Source organism: Passer montanus, unplaced genomic scaffold, assembly GCF_014805655.1.
Source record: "Passer montanus isolate IOZ18808 unplaced genomic scaffold, ASM1480565v1 scaffold9, whole genome shotgun sequence".
NCBI lineage: Eukaryota > Metazoa > Chordata > Aves > Passeriformes > Passeridae > Passer > Passer montanus.
Window position 1 is genome coordinate 11056418 of NW_024374367.1, and position 16949 is coordinate 11073366.

Genomic DNA, 16949 nt, shown 5'->3' on the forward strand with positions numbered 1-16949 from the left:
CGGAAACTAATCTTGAAGGATGGGAAGAAAACTTCTGAGGATTGTTATTTACCTGCACATCCCCACCAACTTCACCTTCATGTGCTCCTCGCCTGTCCTAGCATCCTCAGCCAGCTGTGTCACCTCCCTGAAGCTCAGCCTCCTCTACCAAGTCTCTCTGGCCTACAAGCCCTGTCAAATTCTTTAGTCCAACTTATGATGCCCTGCAGATCTTCTGGCACAAAAGGCACAGCTTAACTGACTCTTAAAGCTGGTATAACCTAATTACTTGCAAGAATAAATCTATCTGACTGAGGCAAAAAAACCCATTAAAATAAATAAACATAAAATCCCAATGCAGAATGGGAAAAACATTTAAATTCAGAATGCAGAGACTTAGAGACATGCAAACAGATATTTAAAAGCAATCCATTTCAGAACAAAACCATTGACTACTCCATTACAAAGTCATCCTTCTTCCTCAGTTTTGCCCACCTGCTATTGCTTTTAATGACTCTCCAAATGTATTTAATTACAGTGATAAACAGAGACCTTTCTTGGATTTCTGACACCTCATTACTTCTGTTATGGCTGGTTATTATAATGCCAAATCAAGGCAGCAGCTACTGCACCTACCTGCAGTGTGGCTGATAAAAACTCATTATTTACTTGCACACCAAAATATCACCCAGGCAGTATGTAAGGGTAGGAGGAAAAGCTGAGTGGAACAAAACCCTCCTTGCTGCACACCTCCAAGTCTGCTCCACTTCCTGCCGTGCAAATCCTGATGAAGATGTGGGAGGTACATCCCCAGCTAAATCTGCCTTATCTAATGCACAGCATTAGGTTCTGCTGTGCCACCTTGTGTTACATCACATCACATTTGATATAAAACAACACCGTGTGGGTTTGAGTTGCTCCACTTGCACCACTTCAGCATTTAATAACAAAAGCCAATCAACATAAGGTGCAAAAAAAAAAAAAGCACGAACTTTCAAAACCTCAAGCTAAAGAGGAAAAAAATCCCTTTAGAAAGAGTTTCAGAGTTCTCATCTTTCATTTGATAAGCAACCTGTTTTATTCTCATCTCAGAACCTACAGCTTTCTGCAAGATAGGATGGTTCTGGCAATAAAACATCCTGATGAGGAGATTTCAGCCATGTTTTTTTCTTCCAGCATTCAGCAAATGCTTTGATTTTCTTACTGATGCTAAAGCAGATCCAGATTCCCTGCCACAGAAAGGCAGCCATGCATGTAACGTGCACACCACCACTATTGTGCTGTCAGCAAGCAGGACTACACAAAACTGACATCATTTCCCTATTCCAAAGATGTTAATTGTTCATCTCCTTAGTAATTAAAGCACAGGTTTCTTCCTGGCCTTAAAGCGTGCTTCATGAAATAGCAGAAAATTTTAGAAGATTATATCAACCCTTGAAATAAATGCAAAATGTGTAACAAAATGCCAAATAATGAATCAGCAACTGTTCTATCTTATTTTACACTTCCAAGCAACTCTGGAGCTCAGATGACACATATATCTGGGGGACAAAAACTACAGCATAGATAGGCCATGCTGCCACAAAAATGCAGGCTAGCTCATGCAAAGCTGATGCTGACCCAAAAAGCAGATTTCACATGCATCTCTTCGTTTGCTTACTCATTTCTAGGAGAGAATCAGTGCAAATGGAGTTAATGAAGGGTAGCTGAGGGGAAAACACTTGGGCCCCAAATGCCTAACAGATTAGTGTCAGCAATTCACATGTATCACACCAGCAATAGCTGGAAATTCTGCAGGCAATTAAAATGTCCATATCCCAGCAATACTGAGTCTCCATGATCAGAACTGTAATATTATAAAGCTGCTTCTTTTGGAATTAAGTGTTCATAGGACAGTGGGCTTTGTTTGGAGTTCCTTGTCTCCCATGGTTTAGGAAAGGCAGTTGGATATGAATACTAAAGATTGGGAAAAAACCCAACAACAACAGAGAAAAACACTTTAATGTGGTATTTTTATATCTGGAATTTTGGGAGCTTAAGGTAGGATTTTTGCACATGTGGGCTGTTTGAGATTTTGTTTGTCAATTACTGTTTCAAGTGGATGCTTTGTACTAAAAAACTCCAGCAGGACCTGGCAATGTTAATTCATTAGTTCCTGCAAATGCATTATTTATATGAACATTAGGAACATACATTAAACATTTTGTGTCTGAGCAAGCTACCAACAATTACCCTTAGTGGCTGTAGCATCTCTAGGAGTGAAAAACCTGGGTGAAACCCTGCTGCCTCCTGGAGTCTAATGGGAGCTTTGCCATGGACTCCAGCATCACCAAAAACCTCCCCTTTTGTGTTTTTAATAAGCAAAGTCATCCCAAACCTCACAAATTCAGATCATCAAAAATGAACGACTAGTGTCACTAAGATTAACACCTGTAAAGCACTTTGAAGGAGAAAAAACACCACGTAATCCCAACATATTACATTATTTATCAGACGACCTGATTTTAAATGTTAAGTTCGGCTTATTTTTATCACAAAGAGAAAACAAGTTCCTGCTTGCTTGCTTTACAAAACCAATTACAGAGATCAGTGTATGGTGCTGCATAACAATACACAGCATTGTCCCAAAAAGGCGTATCTAACACTCCCGAGCTGCTGCAGGAAAATTAACTCACACACTGGATTGAAACATGCACATAAGCAATTCTAATGAGGGGTATGAACTTCAAACTTCTTATTAAAAATACCTAAACTTATAACATTTCCTTTATTTCATCTTTTCCTGACTTCAACTGATTTTTCTCTCTGCTCCTTGATACACTAGTGCCTAATCAAAATAAGGCTGTGAGAGAATAGTGAATGTTACATCAAACTTGCATTAAACTTTCTTTAAAATCTCAACAGCTTATTTTGGTCTTAGAATATAATTCCAGTCCACAGAGAAAAAAGAATAACAAAGAGTGACTTGGTGATTTGGAAAAAAAAAAAAGATTCAGCTACTCCCAACTAAAGGTTCCCCCAGTTCTGCTCCTTCCTGCACCTAAATTTTAACAATGCCTTTTTACTAGGATTATCTGTTTTCAGAAAATGGCAAAAAGGCACAATGCAAGACTTTTAAAACATCTCATTTCTAAACACAGTTTGTAAACCAGCTTCACTCTCTGACTGCCTTCTTGCCATGCAAACCTCTTTAAAAGAAACAGTAAGAAAAATAAACAAGAGGAAACAATTGAAGACAGATTTTTAAATGCCATATGATATTCCAAGTTTAACCAGGAAATCCATAACTCTGGAATTACCAAGTAATGAACCTGGAATACAAAGTAATGAACTTGAAAAATAAATCTTGGCCTTACACATGGACATGTATTTCTTCAAGCATACTGCAATTCTGATGTTCTAAATCAATCCTAAATAAATCCCAGTGAGGGGTGCCTATGAGCCTGGATGGTATTATTTGTACTGCAGTATCAGGTATTTTTCAGCATACAGCTCAAAACAACCACTACTGAGTGACAAATTGAAAGATTCAACAAACAGGTTTGGTGGAAGATGCCTGAGTAGAAGGCACCGGGAGCTGGTGGTGATGGACAGAAGGTAAGACAAGGGAAAAAGAGGTGACTTGAAAAGGGATTTTAAAATAGTTTAGAAGTGAACTGAGCATACCAGAGGGCAGAAAGGAATTAGATCTGCCCCTGTTCTGGGGGTCCAGGGAAGGAGCTGCCACAAGAAAACCAACCATGGCTGTGGCAATGAAGGATGCCTGGCAGCAGCAGCTCTGTGCTCGGCCAGATGGGCTCCAGGGAGCTCCTAGATAAAAACTCAGCACAAAGACCTCACTATAAAGCTCTGCTCCCCCTGGGCTGGAGCTGAAAACACTGCTGGAAATGGTGAACTTTTCCTCCCATTCCACAAGCTTTGGCACTGGCAAACGTGCTCTGTGGTAACCATCAGATGACTCCCAGGTTGTGATTTCTGTCCCAAATGCAGTTTGGACTCTCTCTCTCTTTCTCTCTAATTCAGCAGCTGCTAAGACAGTTTGAAACTTTCTGGCAGCTCCATGCTTAAGTGGCATGACTTTCAACTCACTCTTCACTGCAAGCCTAAAGGGTAAACACAAGTGAGTGTCTTGTTCAAAAGAGTTCAAGTCTGCACTGAATAGCTGATTGCAGCTCTAATTATACCATGCTTTTACATCATTAGGGATAGCAAATGAAAAGGAGCTCTAATTCCAGCACTTTTTTTTTTTTGCTCTTAACACTCAACAATCCACTTCCAGCTAAAGAAAGGAAAGAAAGGAAGAGAAAGCCTCATTTCCAGGTGGGAATTCCAGCAAGAGAAGGTCCATGTCGCTAAGGAAACTCGATAAATTTGTAATTTTCTTCAACTGTTGCAAATTTTGGTTATAGTTACATGTATCACAAGGAACTTCCTAAACCTACTGAGATGAAGACCAAGTGAACTATTGAGGACTATTGGAACAGACCTCTCCCCATTTCCACCAACCTCACTGCTTCACACAAGCACCTTTCATTCCACTGAACCATAAATAGGGAATTTACCATGGACTTTTACATGGAGGCAAGACTCAGGAAGCCACTGATGGGCATTTAGACAGGCAGATGTTGCATTGATTCTTCTTCTCTTGTGTATATCTATTAAAATATTTAGCCTATATATATTTTTTATATTTAATATTTTTTTTCAGAAGATGCATTTCCATTTCCCAGTTTAATCTGAGTTTGGCACTGAGGAAAGCAATTAGAAATAGCACTGATTTGCCATTTCATTGCACATGACATGTGAGTGACATTTCACCTGCGTGCCTTTACTTTGATCTGGACCAAAGTGGGAACACATCTTCCAGGGGATTATGTAGATCAGGCTAAGGTTTATGCTATTTTTGACCTTCCAGTGAATAAAGATGCAACTAAGCACTAACTGTGACAGCTCTGAAGGTAAATTGTCTGTTCAAACCTGCACGAACACTGCTCAGAGTAATTCTTGGAACTGAACACAAACTAAAGACGTATATTTTGGTTAACCTGAAGACTGACCTAAAAAAAGAGGACAAAAAGGGGGAAAAAATCCTCTTTAGTCAGAGGCAATTCACAATACATAAAATAAAGTTTTCACTGAAACAAATATAAGATCTTAGTGATTCCAAAAAATACAGCACAGTAGTTTTGTAGAATAACTTGTTCTAACACAGCCCCCCACCTGTCCCAACACAGGCACAACTTCCAGAATTAAAGTCCCTTGGGAAGCAGGGAAATTATTGTGACAAAATGTTTCTTGTGTTATGAATAGAGTCTGTGCAGAATGGAGAGGTATTTGAGAATTGCTTATTTCAGTTGATTACAGTGCATAGGCAAAGCTTCAATGACTAATGGATTTCAAGTGGCAAATAATATTACTTTGTTTCTTTGCTTTTAAATTTTTTTTTAGAAAGTACTTTATGTACTTGGTAGGTACAAGGTTAAAAGGACCTTTTCAGCTACAAACATTCAAAATGAAGTTGTACCTTTTGCAGCCGCCTTAACAATAATTCTTTAAAATAACCAAGGTATGTAATCATGATTTCCAGTGCAGGGACAAAAACATATGCTTAATTCTGCATTTTGTAGCAGCAGCACTGGTTTATTTTCAGCAGAGTTCTCAAATGGTCCTGCTGGGTTATCAAGCATCTCCTCTGCTGCTGCAGGCACCGTGTCCTGTGTCCTGTCCCCTTCAGACGTGCTCAGCTTCACCTTCAGGCAGTAAAGCCTTCATGCCTCCTCCAGTCTGACTTACAGGCTCTAATGGCTTGGCACCCCCTTCTCATTTCCAGTTTAAATTACTCACAGCCAAACAACACACCGTTGTTCAGCCAACTCCTTCATTTAAGTACCTTCTATCTCTCCTGCCTGATAGAGACAATAATTATTTTGTCCCCTCTGTTCCTTCATTTTGCTAAGCAAAAGCAGCTTTTCCAGTCAGCCCAATCAACCCTCTGCACCCTGGGGGGGCTGAACTCTTTCTGAACCCCTCGTATGGGGGGTTTAGAGTTTTATCCAGTTTTATCCACATATAGGTGAAAGAGGAAAACAACAGCAGTATGATTGGTCCTACAGAGGAGACTAAGGAGAAGAAAATACAAAAAAAATTAAACCAGAACACAGACAAGGTAACTTTTCTACGAGGCCTCTGGAAAGCTAATTCTCAGTGATCTTTGTATTGAAGTATTTATCCCAATCCTGCAAACGATTTTAGATGACACATGAGCACACAGAGGGGGCATTTCAGTTTCACCCCTCCTGAAATCGTCAGGATTCATCATCCTTGTGTCCCTCACTCAGAGGCAGCAGCAGGACTGGCCCTCTCCCATAAGACAGCGCATCAGCTGAGCACACTTCTCAATAAATATTTCACAGGCTGTTCTCAGCAACTCTGCGTTTGCATTTTAACAATTAGACCTCCTCGCTGGGAGTACACCAGCAGCTTGGAGCAGGCAGAGCTTTTCCTGTATATTGCACATCTCTTTCTGATTATTTTCTGCTTGATTAGTAATCACTTCTGAACATCCTTTCGGCAGCTCTTGGATACAAGCCTTGGCGTCGCAGGGATGCTTCCTGCACAGCAGGGCTGAATGCAAGCGTTGGGCTGAAGGAAGGATGCTGACAGCATCTGAGCACTTTCCTCACTGGACACCAGAGGGAGGAGGAGGAAAGGACAAGTGACAAAGAAGCTGAGGAACAGATTCAAAAGCCCTGAAGGAGCTTATCAGACACCCGAGCCAAATACATTTCTGCAATCGCACCGAAATAAATAGCGGCACCTTGTCTGGGGATGGTGCTGCTGGGGAGAGACTTGGCAGGGGTAACACGAGGTGAGGTTACAGGGGAAGGACCCGAGTGCAGCAGCACTGAGTGCCAGGTGGATTTTAGCCAGTTCCACCTTTTTTTTTTCTTTCTTTCCACTTGCCCTGCTGGGCACAGGACACCTTCCAAGATGCCAGGATGCTCAAACCCCCTGTGCCAGGGCTTCATCACCCTCACAGGGAACAACTTCTTCCCCATGTCCAATCTAAACCTACCTACTTTCAGTTTAAACCCATTTCCCCTGTCCTGTCTCTACATGCTCCTGTGAAAAGTCATTCTCCAGCAACCTTGTAGGCCCCTTTATGTCCTGGGAGGTGCTGTGAGGTTTAACTGAAGCTTTCTCTTTCCATGTTGAGCAACCCCAACCCTCAGCCTGTACTCACAGCAGAGCTACTCACACCCTCATCCCTCTGATCAGCTTGGTGGCTGACTCTGGGCTCGCTCCCACGGGTCCAGGTGTTCCAGTGCTGGCCCCCAGCTGGATGCAGTGCTCCGGGTGGGGCAGAGGGGCAGGGTCCCCCTCTCACCTGCAGCCCAGGTGATGGATTTCTGGGCTGTGAGTGCACATGGCTGGGGCATGTCCAGCCTCTCATCCCCCCAGCATCAGAAGCCTTAAACAAACCTGACAGGTTTTGGCTCTGAGGCTTCTATTGTGCATACTCTGCTTGGCTCCTCTGCCATAGTTTGAGCACCTTTTGGTCCAGCTGCCTCTGGATGTGAGGAGAACTTTGTTTCAATAAATAACTGTGGAACAAGGCCACCAGAATCTCCAAGTTCTGTACCACAAGAGCATGAAATTCTAAAACTGCAAGTGCTCTGTGCTGAGATGGAAATGTGAGGGCCTTGAAGGAGGGAGGGAGGCAGTTCAAGGAGACTGACATGGTACCTTATCTAGGAAGGTGATAGCAAATGTGGTTAGTATCTTGATTAAATTAAAAAAAAAAAAAGATTCAACATGATTATCACGGAACTATTTACTATTTTATTAAAACTAGGCTTTTATTTCCTCATCAAAACTTTTCATTATGCCTTCAAGGCTTTAGGAGGATTATTAAATGTCAGGCACAATTCAAATAATTAATATATGGTGTTACCAGATATATATGCACTCTCCAGGAGGATTAATAATAGCTGCTATTTTTCTTCCAACCATATTTTCTCCATAATACATATATTAATCATGAGAATGAAGTGCATTTTAAAAATCTCTCTAGTACTGAAAGTCTTTAAGGAACTCACACTTTGAAAATTGGAGAATTCTTAATATATTTTGTTCTCTACTTTCTAATTTACTCTCAAAATACAAAAACACAGTAAGCACTTGGAAATAAAGGAGTATAGGAAAGGCAGTGCTTTCTCCAGAGCTGCAATTAATTGCAGAATCAATGCCTTGAAATAAGTCTTGGAAAACAACAAACTAGACTTGTGAATTCAGGAAACAACTTGTCCATTGTTAAAATGGACTGGTTTTTGGTGTTTACTGCAACCAAAACACTTTAGAAAAGTCAGCAGGGAAGTACTTTTATAGCACACACTCCCCCCAGGGCTGGCTGGGGGCTGTGCTCAGCACCTACTTGTCCCTTTAACTCTGCCTCTGCAGTGAGGTCATTCCTGTCATCCACGGGGCACCCATGTGTGTTCTGTCCATAAAAACCTGCCTGGCACAGGGAGCACAGTGGGGACAGGCCTTTGTCCCTCTGAGAGCCCCAGTGCCAGGGAGGGAGGGAGAGCTGACACCTCTTGATTTTGCACTCAACAGCCAACCTGGACTTCCCTGTGAACTTGACCCTATCCCAGCAATCTCAATCCACAGGTTGAAGTGCAGCTATCTCAGGTTACTTTACACTTGCTGTGTGCAGGGAAGGAGTTCCTGTGCATGGACTGACCACTGACAGGTAACGTGCCAGCCGTGCTCCATGTGGGCTGCCTGTGGGATGGGTTTTGTACCTCCTGGTGGCCTCAGCAGTGCTACCAAAAAATGAGCTCAGCTCCCAGTGGCACAGCAAACAAATGTGCAGAAGTCATATTGCAATTGCTTACAACCTGGAGAAATTTAAATTCTCTCCTATGCTCCCAAATGTATCCCAGGTATAATCCTTCCTCAGTGAAGAGTCATTAAGTATCTGATTTTGAACACTGCAAATTACAGAACATATTACCAGCCTTTTCCATATCTCAGAATAGCTCAAGGAATGTCTATGTTCTATTTAAAACACTCAGGTTTTCTGAGCATGAGACCAGGGTTTGTTATGTAAGCAAAGGTGTAACCACACCACCCTCCTGCCCCTTACCAGCTCTGTGTGCATGTGGGAACCTGAGCATCCCCCACCGTGCAGCAACACACAATAAATAATTTTAACCACCTATGTGACCTGACAACTGCCAACTTGGGGCAGTTCCTACATCTCAGGGAAAAAAAAAAACATTTCTACAGGGAAGCTTAGGAGAGCAGATCCTTCCTGACAAGCATTTTTTCCTTTTTCTAATTTCAAGAAGAGGTGTTTTAAAGCACTATTGAAGCCTTACCTCCTCGCTGCACCAGCAACGTGACTTCGCTTCCCTTAGGACATTCAATCAGCATATCCACCACCTGGTTGTGAGTGAGGCTCTGCACATTCTTCTTGTTGACCTCCACTATGAGGTCTCCCTCCTTCAGGCCGCGGCACCGTGGGCTGTCCACAATCTGTTTCACTCTTTGGCCTCCCCCACCGGGGCTGTCTGCTATAGTGAACCCAAAGCCCATGGGCCCTTTCACTATGTGCACAGTTATCAGCTCAGGCTGTGTTGCTATGGAGGATGCCAAAGACACCGTGTCGTTGGGGTAGCCGTGGGGTCCATTGGAGGAGACCTCAGCCGGGCTGCTGGGCCTGGCCTCCTTTGTGCCGTTTACTTTCCCTGTTTTACTGCTGTGGCTGGCCGGGGAGTCGTAGTTCTCCTGCCCGTTCACAATGATCGGCTCTTTGTCCAAAATTGCCACGGACGTGACCAGGCTGGTGTTGGGGTCGTCGGGGTCGAAGGGCAGGGGGTAGCCCCGGCACAGCTCGAGGTCCACGCTGGCACCGATGGGGATGGACTGGAAGATTTTCACCACCTGGGCGTGAGTGTGCCCCAGCACACAGGTGTCGTTCACGCTGACTATGACGTCCCCTGCAGCAGGCACAGACAGACAAACCGAGGAAACTCATTTTGTGTGCTGCAGGAAGGTGAGGGCTGGAGCCTGAGAGCAGATCTGCAGCACCCACAGGTACCACTCACAGGCAACAGCAGCATTTCAGCACAAGAAAAGGAGTGGTATTGTAAATTCACGGTGAGCACCGTGGCTGGGAAGAACAATGCATCTGACTCCATGTTGTCAGAAGGCTAATTTATTACTTTATTATACTATATTATATTAAAGAATACCATGCTATACTATACTTAAAAATACAGAAAAGATACTTACTGAATGCTAAAAAGATAATAATGAAAATTCATTACTCTTTCCAGAGTCTGACACAGCTTGGCCCTAATTGGCCAAAGAGTCAAAACAACTCACACCAGAGTCCAATCAGGCAATCACCTTTGGGTAAACAATATCCAAACACATGCACAACACAGGAGAAGCAAATGAGATAAGAATTGTTTTTCTTTTATCTGAGGCCTCTCACTGCCTTTCAGCTTCCCAGGAGAAAAACCCTGGGTGAAGGAATCATGTTCAGAGAATGTGAATGCCACAGAGCAGTGACACTTGGGTGAGCAAAAACTCTGTGGATTCATGGCATAAAGGCTTTATGTACATAAATGTTTTTGGAAGTGAAAATGGAATTGGTTTATGAAAAGAAATTAATGAATTTAAATGATGGTATATGGTGCATTTCACAGCTATTTTGAAGTCCAGCTCTCACAGTTACACGTTGACATATGATAGAAACAAAATTAAAAGCACATGGGAGCTGTAACAGAAGGCTCTCAAATACCAACTGCTCAACCACAGTGAGTGCCACATGTCATGTCTCATACTTCAGCCTGAAATCCAGATATTGATAAAGTTGTGAGTCATTTTATTAACACTGGGGCTGCAAAATAGGGATGCTAAGTGCTGTGATACTCCAACTGAAACTCCAACTGAAAGTGAGGAGTTGTGACCTCAAACAAAGCCTAAGAGGATTTCACAGAATCAAGATAGAAAAATACCCCCAAGATCATTGAGTCAAACCATTAACCTGGCACCACTGTGTTCACCACTGATCCATTATTTCATATTTTGCAACTAAATTGTGGTGGACCCGGTCTCTGGCAAAAATGAATTTGCCCTTGGTGCCTCCACACAGGGAAAATGCAGATTAGCCCACTGCTCTGCCCATTCCTTGGGAGTAGCTTTGGAAAGAGGCAAGCAGCATGGCAGAGACACAAACACATGGTGGTGCAGCCCTACAAAAATCCATCATCCACAGCAGGGAGCAAGATCCCTTAGCCTGATGTGGAACCCCACAACTGCTGGCTCCTCTCCTCAGGTCAGTGTGGGGAGAGCAGGAGCTGGCAGTGTCCCAGCTGGTATTTTGACACTGAGATGGAGTTCCAACACATGAAGTGTCCTTTCCCAAGATTCTGGATATACTCCTCAATGCATCTCACTTCCTTACTGATAGGAAAGCTGAATGCCTTTCCCCAAGAAGGGGATGAAGACTACAGTCCTTTATGAACAGCACTTCAAACCAGCTGCAAAAACACAAACCGAAGTGGTAGTGATGAATTTAATATAAAGCATCAGTACCTGTTTCCATTTTGCCATCCAGGGCTGCAGGACCATCAAGCACCAAACTTTTGATTTGGAGGAATTCATCTGGCTCATCTCCTCCAACGACAGTGAAGCCAAAGCCCCTGCTGCTTTTCCTTAGCTTGGTGTGGATGAACTTCCCTTTCAACTCAGAAGGGTTTCGTGTAAAAAAAGGTTTTCCTGTGTAGGAAGTTTGGGAAAAAATCTATAAGCAGGCAGGCAAGAGTGTTTGATCTCTTTTTCCTCTGCCCCTCCCCACTGTAACGAGTCCATGGACAAACAGAGCAGTGTGCAGGGACTGGACTGCACTTCACTCCTCTCATCTCATCACACTCAGCCTGATTCCCTGGGTTCAGGCATGCAGTAAAAGGCACGAACAAAACCCCAGTACCTGGCACTTTGTTAGCTGTGGTCGTGCTCACCAAAGCCCCAAGGCTACAAAGGGGAAAACATGCTGCTTTAAAGAATGGAATATATTAAAGCTAGGAATGCTGGGCTGGATGTGTGTCTCATCTCTGTCCTGAGGTGGTTGTATCCATCCTGGGAAGGATGGGGCAGGGTTAGGGGGCCTCCTACAGGAGTCTGCAGTGAGAGTTTCTGCAGAGTGAAGCATCATTATGTTTTTGACCACTTGGCTTTCTCCCAGCCCACTGAGAAAAAAGCAAGTGCTGAGCTCTGATAAGACACTGATACCCTTTAGCATAACCCCCAGCCCCACCATTACTACTGCCCTGTGACCTCCCCTGGAGAAAAAGGGGAGGACGCTGATGTTGTTCTTCAGACACTGTTTGAAGTCTTTTCCCTTTCTGCTCCTTGCCTGTTGTGGATGAAACACTTCTGGTGTGAAGTTTGAATCAAAGAGCAGCCCAGGACAGAGCAGTTGTGCTGGAGGGCTGGGAATGCTCTCTGGGAGCACAGTTAAGAGGCAAAGAGGTGCTCCATGGACAAAAGCACATCCTTGCAAAGCATGTTGCACAGGCTCAGCAAAGGGATCACGGCTGCTGCACTTCACAGTGCCAACACTAAACACCTTTGCACTTTTAATTGTTTTTAACGCTTAGCCTGTGCCACTAAGCCCTCTGGTGACAACTCTGGGATCAGCAGTGGGTATCACAGCCAGCAGAGCTGGCTCACTTTCAAACACCTCAGCAGCATTGCTGTGGGCCTCTGCTCAGAAAGGAGACCTCGGGGGAGAGCGAGGGGATTTGAGACTACTAAGCCTTTGACTGGGAGGAAAAAATGTATATTTGAAGATTATTCATGAGGAGGCAGTGTGAGGACTGGTAGTTTTCTGCCTTTGAAGGGTGGCAGAGGAACATGGTAATCCTGCACATCGTGGGCAGATGGTCTGCTCAGACCCCAGCCTGCAAAAAAGCCCTGACTATCAAAGTGCAACCCAGTGTCTCAGGTAACACACAGCAGAGAGGCAGAGTGCAGCAGGGCTCATTTCTGGCTCAAAGGACAAGCAGAACAAGCAGAGCTTGCTGGTGTCTGCCCACAGACACTGGCTGAGCTTGCCCTGCAGCAGCAGGACAGCAGCACCACAGGCTACATCCCACCTACAGAACTCACATTTGAAATGAGTGTATCTACAAAACCCAGGCTGTGAGAATGTTGCCAGGGGCACAGGGAGAGCTCCTTGTGCCCATGTCCCTGCCAGCAGTGCCATCAGGCATGGAAGTTGCTGCAAATGGGGAGTGAGAGAAGAGGGAGCAGCACTGAGAAAGGAAGAGGAAGGAATGAAAGAGAGGAGGAGCCATCAGCAGATACCAGGGCATGTCACTCAGAGTGGTGAAGAGAAGGTTAGTGCCCTGCTCTAACACTGCTGCACAGTTTTGGTGGCTGAGTTGTTGCGGGATGTTGAGCTCCCAACATCAGCCCTGGTGACAGCCCCTTTGCATCGCCATGTGTGGATGCTTGGGCAGCCCTTGCTTCAGCCTGACTGTGGGAAAGGCAGAGGTGGCACTCAGCTGCCTCCAGGAGGAAGATCAGCGTTTTTGGGGCACTCTGATGATATCTCTACACTCAGGTGCCTGGTGGTCAGGGTGCCATCCTCAGACCTTCCATGTTTTTTCCTTGCTACTAGGTTGGATTACTCTAATACCCCTTAGGACTGTGCTGGGGGCTTTGGGTCCTGTAAAATTCCATGTTTATTTTGGAAGGGCTGATCTGCTTCCTTCTGCTGCAGAGAGCACTTCCTGGCAGGAAAGGCTGCCTGGGACAGCAGCATCCAGTCAGGTTTGCCTTCAGAGACCACAGGAGTCCTTCCCAGCTCCCAGCTCTGTCAGGGAGAGGCATTCCAGCCAGATTCCCCCTCTCACCTTCCCCAGGCTCTGGCTCCTGCAGACCAGGGCAATGCCACTCACTTGCTATGCAACTCAGATGTAGTCAAAAATAAGCCTACTTACAACCACTTGTAACCAGAGAGCACTTTACTGCCACAGGTACAAGTGGAACTCCCTGCCCTTGCTGGTGACCTGACCTGGCAATATTTCAGCTCATGCTGCAAATTCAGGAATGATTCATGTCCTGTCTGGTGAGTTATTTAAGGCAAACAACTGGTCTGTGACCACTGACACAATAAAAAAGGCTGTAACAGCCCAAAGCACCTGTACCAAAGTACAATTCTAAGTCCACTGTGTTTGAAAATTTGGAACACTACGCAGAGAATAACCACAATCCTTTTTTTTTGATGTGTGCATCAAATCTCATTCACCTCTTGCCCTCAGCAACAAATGCAGTCTTGGAACAACTATTCTCAAAATCTGGGAATTCAGATAAGCAGGCACAGGGCCTGGTGGGTCACCAGCCGTGGAAATATCACCCTTGTGGTGGCTGAGGGAACTTCATTCTCAGGAAAAACCCTTGTTGCTCTTTTACAACTGGTTTAACAAGGCTGTTACCTTGTACTGGTGCTTCCCGAGCTGCCTCTTGGTTGTTTGAAACATGGTTTGGAGCAGCAGGTGGAGGGACAGATGGACACTCCTCTGTCCATTCTAGAGAGGGCAGAGAGGGAAATGTTACTGGTTTCACAACAGCACCAGGAGCTGCTGCATGTGCACACGCTGGGAGTGTGGGGGTCAAGCAGAGGAGAGGTGAGAAGCATGGCAAGAGAGGAAACAGAGTCACAGACAGAGGGAACAAAATGAATGGGATGTCCAAAAACCAGTTCTGAAGGATCTCTATATCCAGGTCAACTGATCCATCTGCTGGGACGTCCTATCTCACACTGAAACTTGGGATGTGATTTGCATCTAAGTTGACTTGACAGTAAAATGAAATCCACTCTTCTGCCACTCATGGCATCTAAGTAGAAGAACAAACCCAAATGCCACAGGGCCCTCCCTGCAGCTGAGCTGCATTCAAGGAAAAAAAAATGTAATGTAAAAAGTAAGAAAGAAAAAAAAAGGGGCCGGCAGGGAGGAAAATAATTTTTTAAAAGTGTTTCAAAATAAGGAATTACTTCAGATTTTAGAGCCTGACAACATACAAAGGTCTTGGTTTAAGAAATCTCTCATGCAGGGTTTATCTAGTGCATGTAAGTGCCCACTCCTCATGCCCTCTGACAGCCTGAGTCCCAGTGCAGACTGGAACAACACCAGCTACAGTGACTAACTTCATGGAGCAGACTGAAGAGGAAAACGTGTTTTAGCTGTCTCTGGGAAGTCTAGACACTTTCCAGAAACAAAGGACGTACAAAGAAAAATCTCTCCTGTTTAACAAGATTGAAACATTCCACATTTAAGTGATCCAGTTTAGATTTCCTCCTTTGCTGCATCTTCTGTGCAGGACAAACACAATTTTTCCCATGCACATCACCTTGGGCTTACACCCTAAGGCCATGGAGGGAAGGACAAACACTGCCATGGCCAGGGAGGACGTTCCCCCATGAATAACCCACCCACCAAGCCCTCAAGGGTGCCAACCTTCTGGGGGCTGCTGCTGTTGTTCGAGCTGCTTCTTCCTCTTGGCTTCAAGGACTGGGTTCTCATACTGTGTCTTCCGGTTGATGTGGCTGGAGATGGGAGAGAGCAATGGATTAGGGAAACCCTTCGTACAAGCAGCAATGAGGGCCGGGCACTGGAGCTCCTCTTTCTGAGGAAAGGAGTAAAATATCAAAGAAACCCAACAGCAGTGGGTGTGGAGCCAGGCTCATCCAGCTGTCCCAAAAAGAGTATTTAGAAAAACAAGCAGATTCTGGTATTGATATGATGTCTTGAGTAGGGATGGCTAATTTCTTCAAATACATTAAAGTAGTGATCTATCTGTGAAAAATGAGATTAAAGCAGGAAAGGCATACTGTCTGATTGCATTTTAAAAGACAGGCCTGCATCATCCCTGCTTTAATCAGATTCCCAGAGGTGCAGTCATTTCCTGGCTCACCCAAGTTAAAAACAAAACAAAACAAACCCCAACATCTGCCAGCAATCTGATCAATGCACACAGGGTGTCTTAAAAATATCTGCAGGGATGCAAGCGAGGAGCTGGGCTCCAAATGGATCAAAATCTATCCAGAATCAGCCACCAGCAAATACTCCCAGTGGAAACCAGCATTTAGTGAACTTTAGTTGCTTTCCTCAGGCAGCTTTTAAGCACTATGAGATGTTCAGAGCCAATATTTTGTACCAGTTCCAGGAAAATAAAAAATAAGTAGCCCAGTCCCATCATGGCAGACAAGGCATGCACTCAACAGAGGATTCACCACCTTATTAAACCAAGTGAAGAACAGCAGCCACAGATGCTGGGGAAGAAGGGGCAGGAATGGCTCATCAACTGCTCAAGAGCCACTTTCAGTAGAGATTTTGGTACAGCAGAGGTACAGGTAGACCTCAAAAATATATTACCTTAAAGCCTGTCTTGGTATACAAAGCAAAGTTACCATTAAGAGTAATTGCTATTATATTATCTCCTATCCAGTATGTCTTTATAAAAAAAACCCACATGAAAACCAACCACATTTTCAAGTAATTGTGACAGAAGAACTCCAGGGGTTTATATTCAGAAATTTTTCTGTTAAAGATAAATATTAAATCAGTAGAAAAATATTTAACTTACTAAATAAAAAACAAGTTAGCGAGTTCTAACTCACTGAAAGTGAGCTCTAACTCACTCACTGAAAAAGATTTTCCATTTCAAGATATCTTTGGAGAGCCAAGAGAAATTGATAACTACTTTAAAAATGATATAAACTTTCTCATGATGCAATCGTCTCTCAATAAAAACTATTATGTAATAACAAAGTGCCTGATTTGAAGAGACAGAGACAAATGCTGAAATTACAACCATCATGCTAGCTTAGAGACAGCAAGTAAAATAAAATTATTGTCTTATTGAAGTTACTTTTTGATTTAATT

General features: G+C 44.0%; 1 protein-coding gene across 30 annotated transcripts in view; it reads right to left on the reverse strand.

The window, feature by feature from the left end:
- Positions 1-16949, reverse strand: part of MAGI1 (membrane associated guanylate kinase, WW and PDZ domain containing 1) — a 335573-nt gene that overhangs the window by 43604 nt on the left and 275020 nt on the right. For 24 of the 30 annotated variants that reach the window (XM_039695333.1, XM_039695360.1, XM_039695339.1 and 21 more), the window contains 4 exons: positions 15522-15610; positions 14499-14591; positions 11593-11775; positions 9366-9986 (listed from right to left, as the gene is read on the reverse strand). In XM_039695333.1, coding sequence (XP_039551267.1) covers positions 9366-9986; positions 11593-11775; positions 14499-14591; positions 15522-15610 — 986 coding nt within the window. The remainder of the gene's footprint in view (positions 1-9365; positions 9987-11592; positions 11776-14498; positions 14592-15521; positions 15611-16949) is intronic. The other 6 variants (XM_039695351.1, XM_039695353.1, XM_039695352.1 and 3 more) reach the window with 1 other exon arrangement.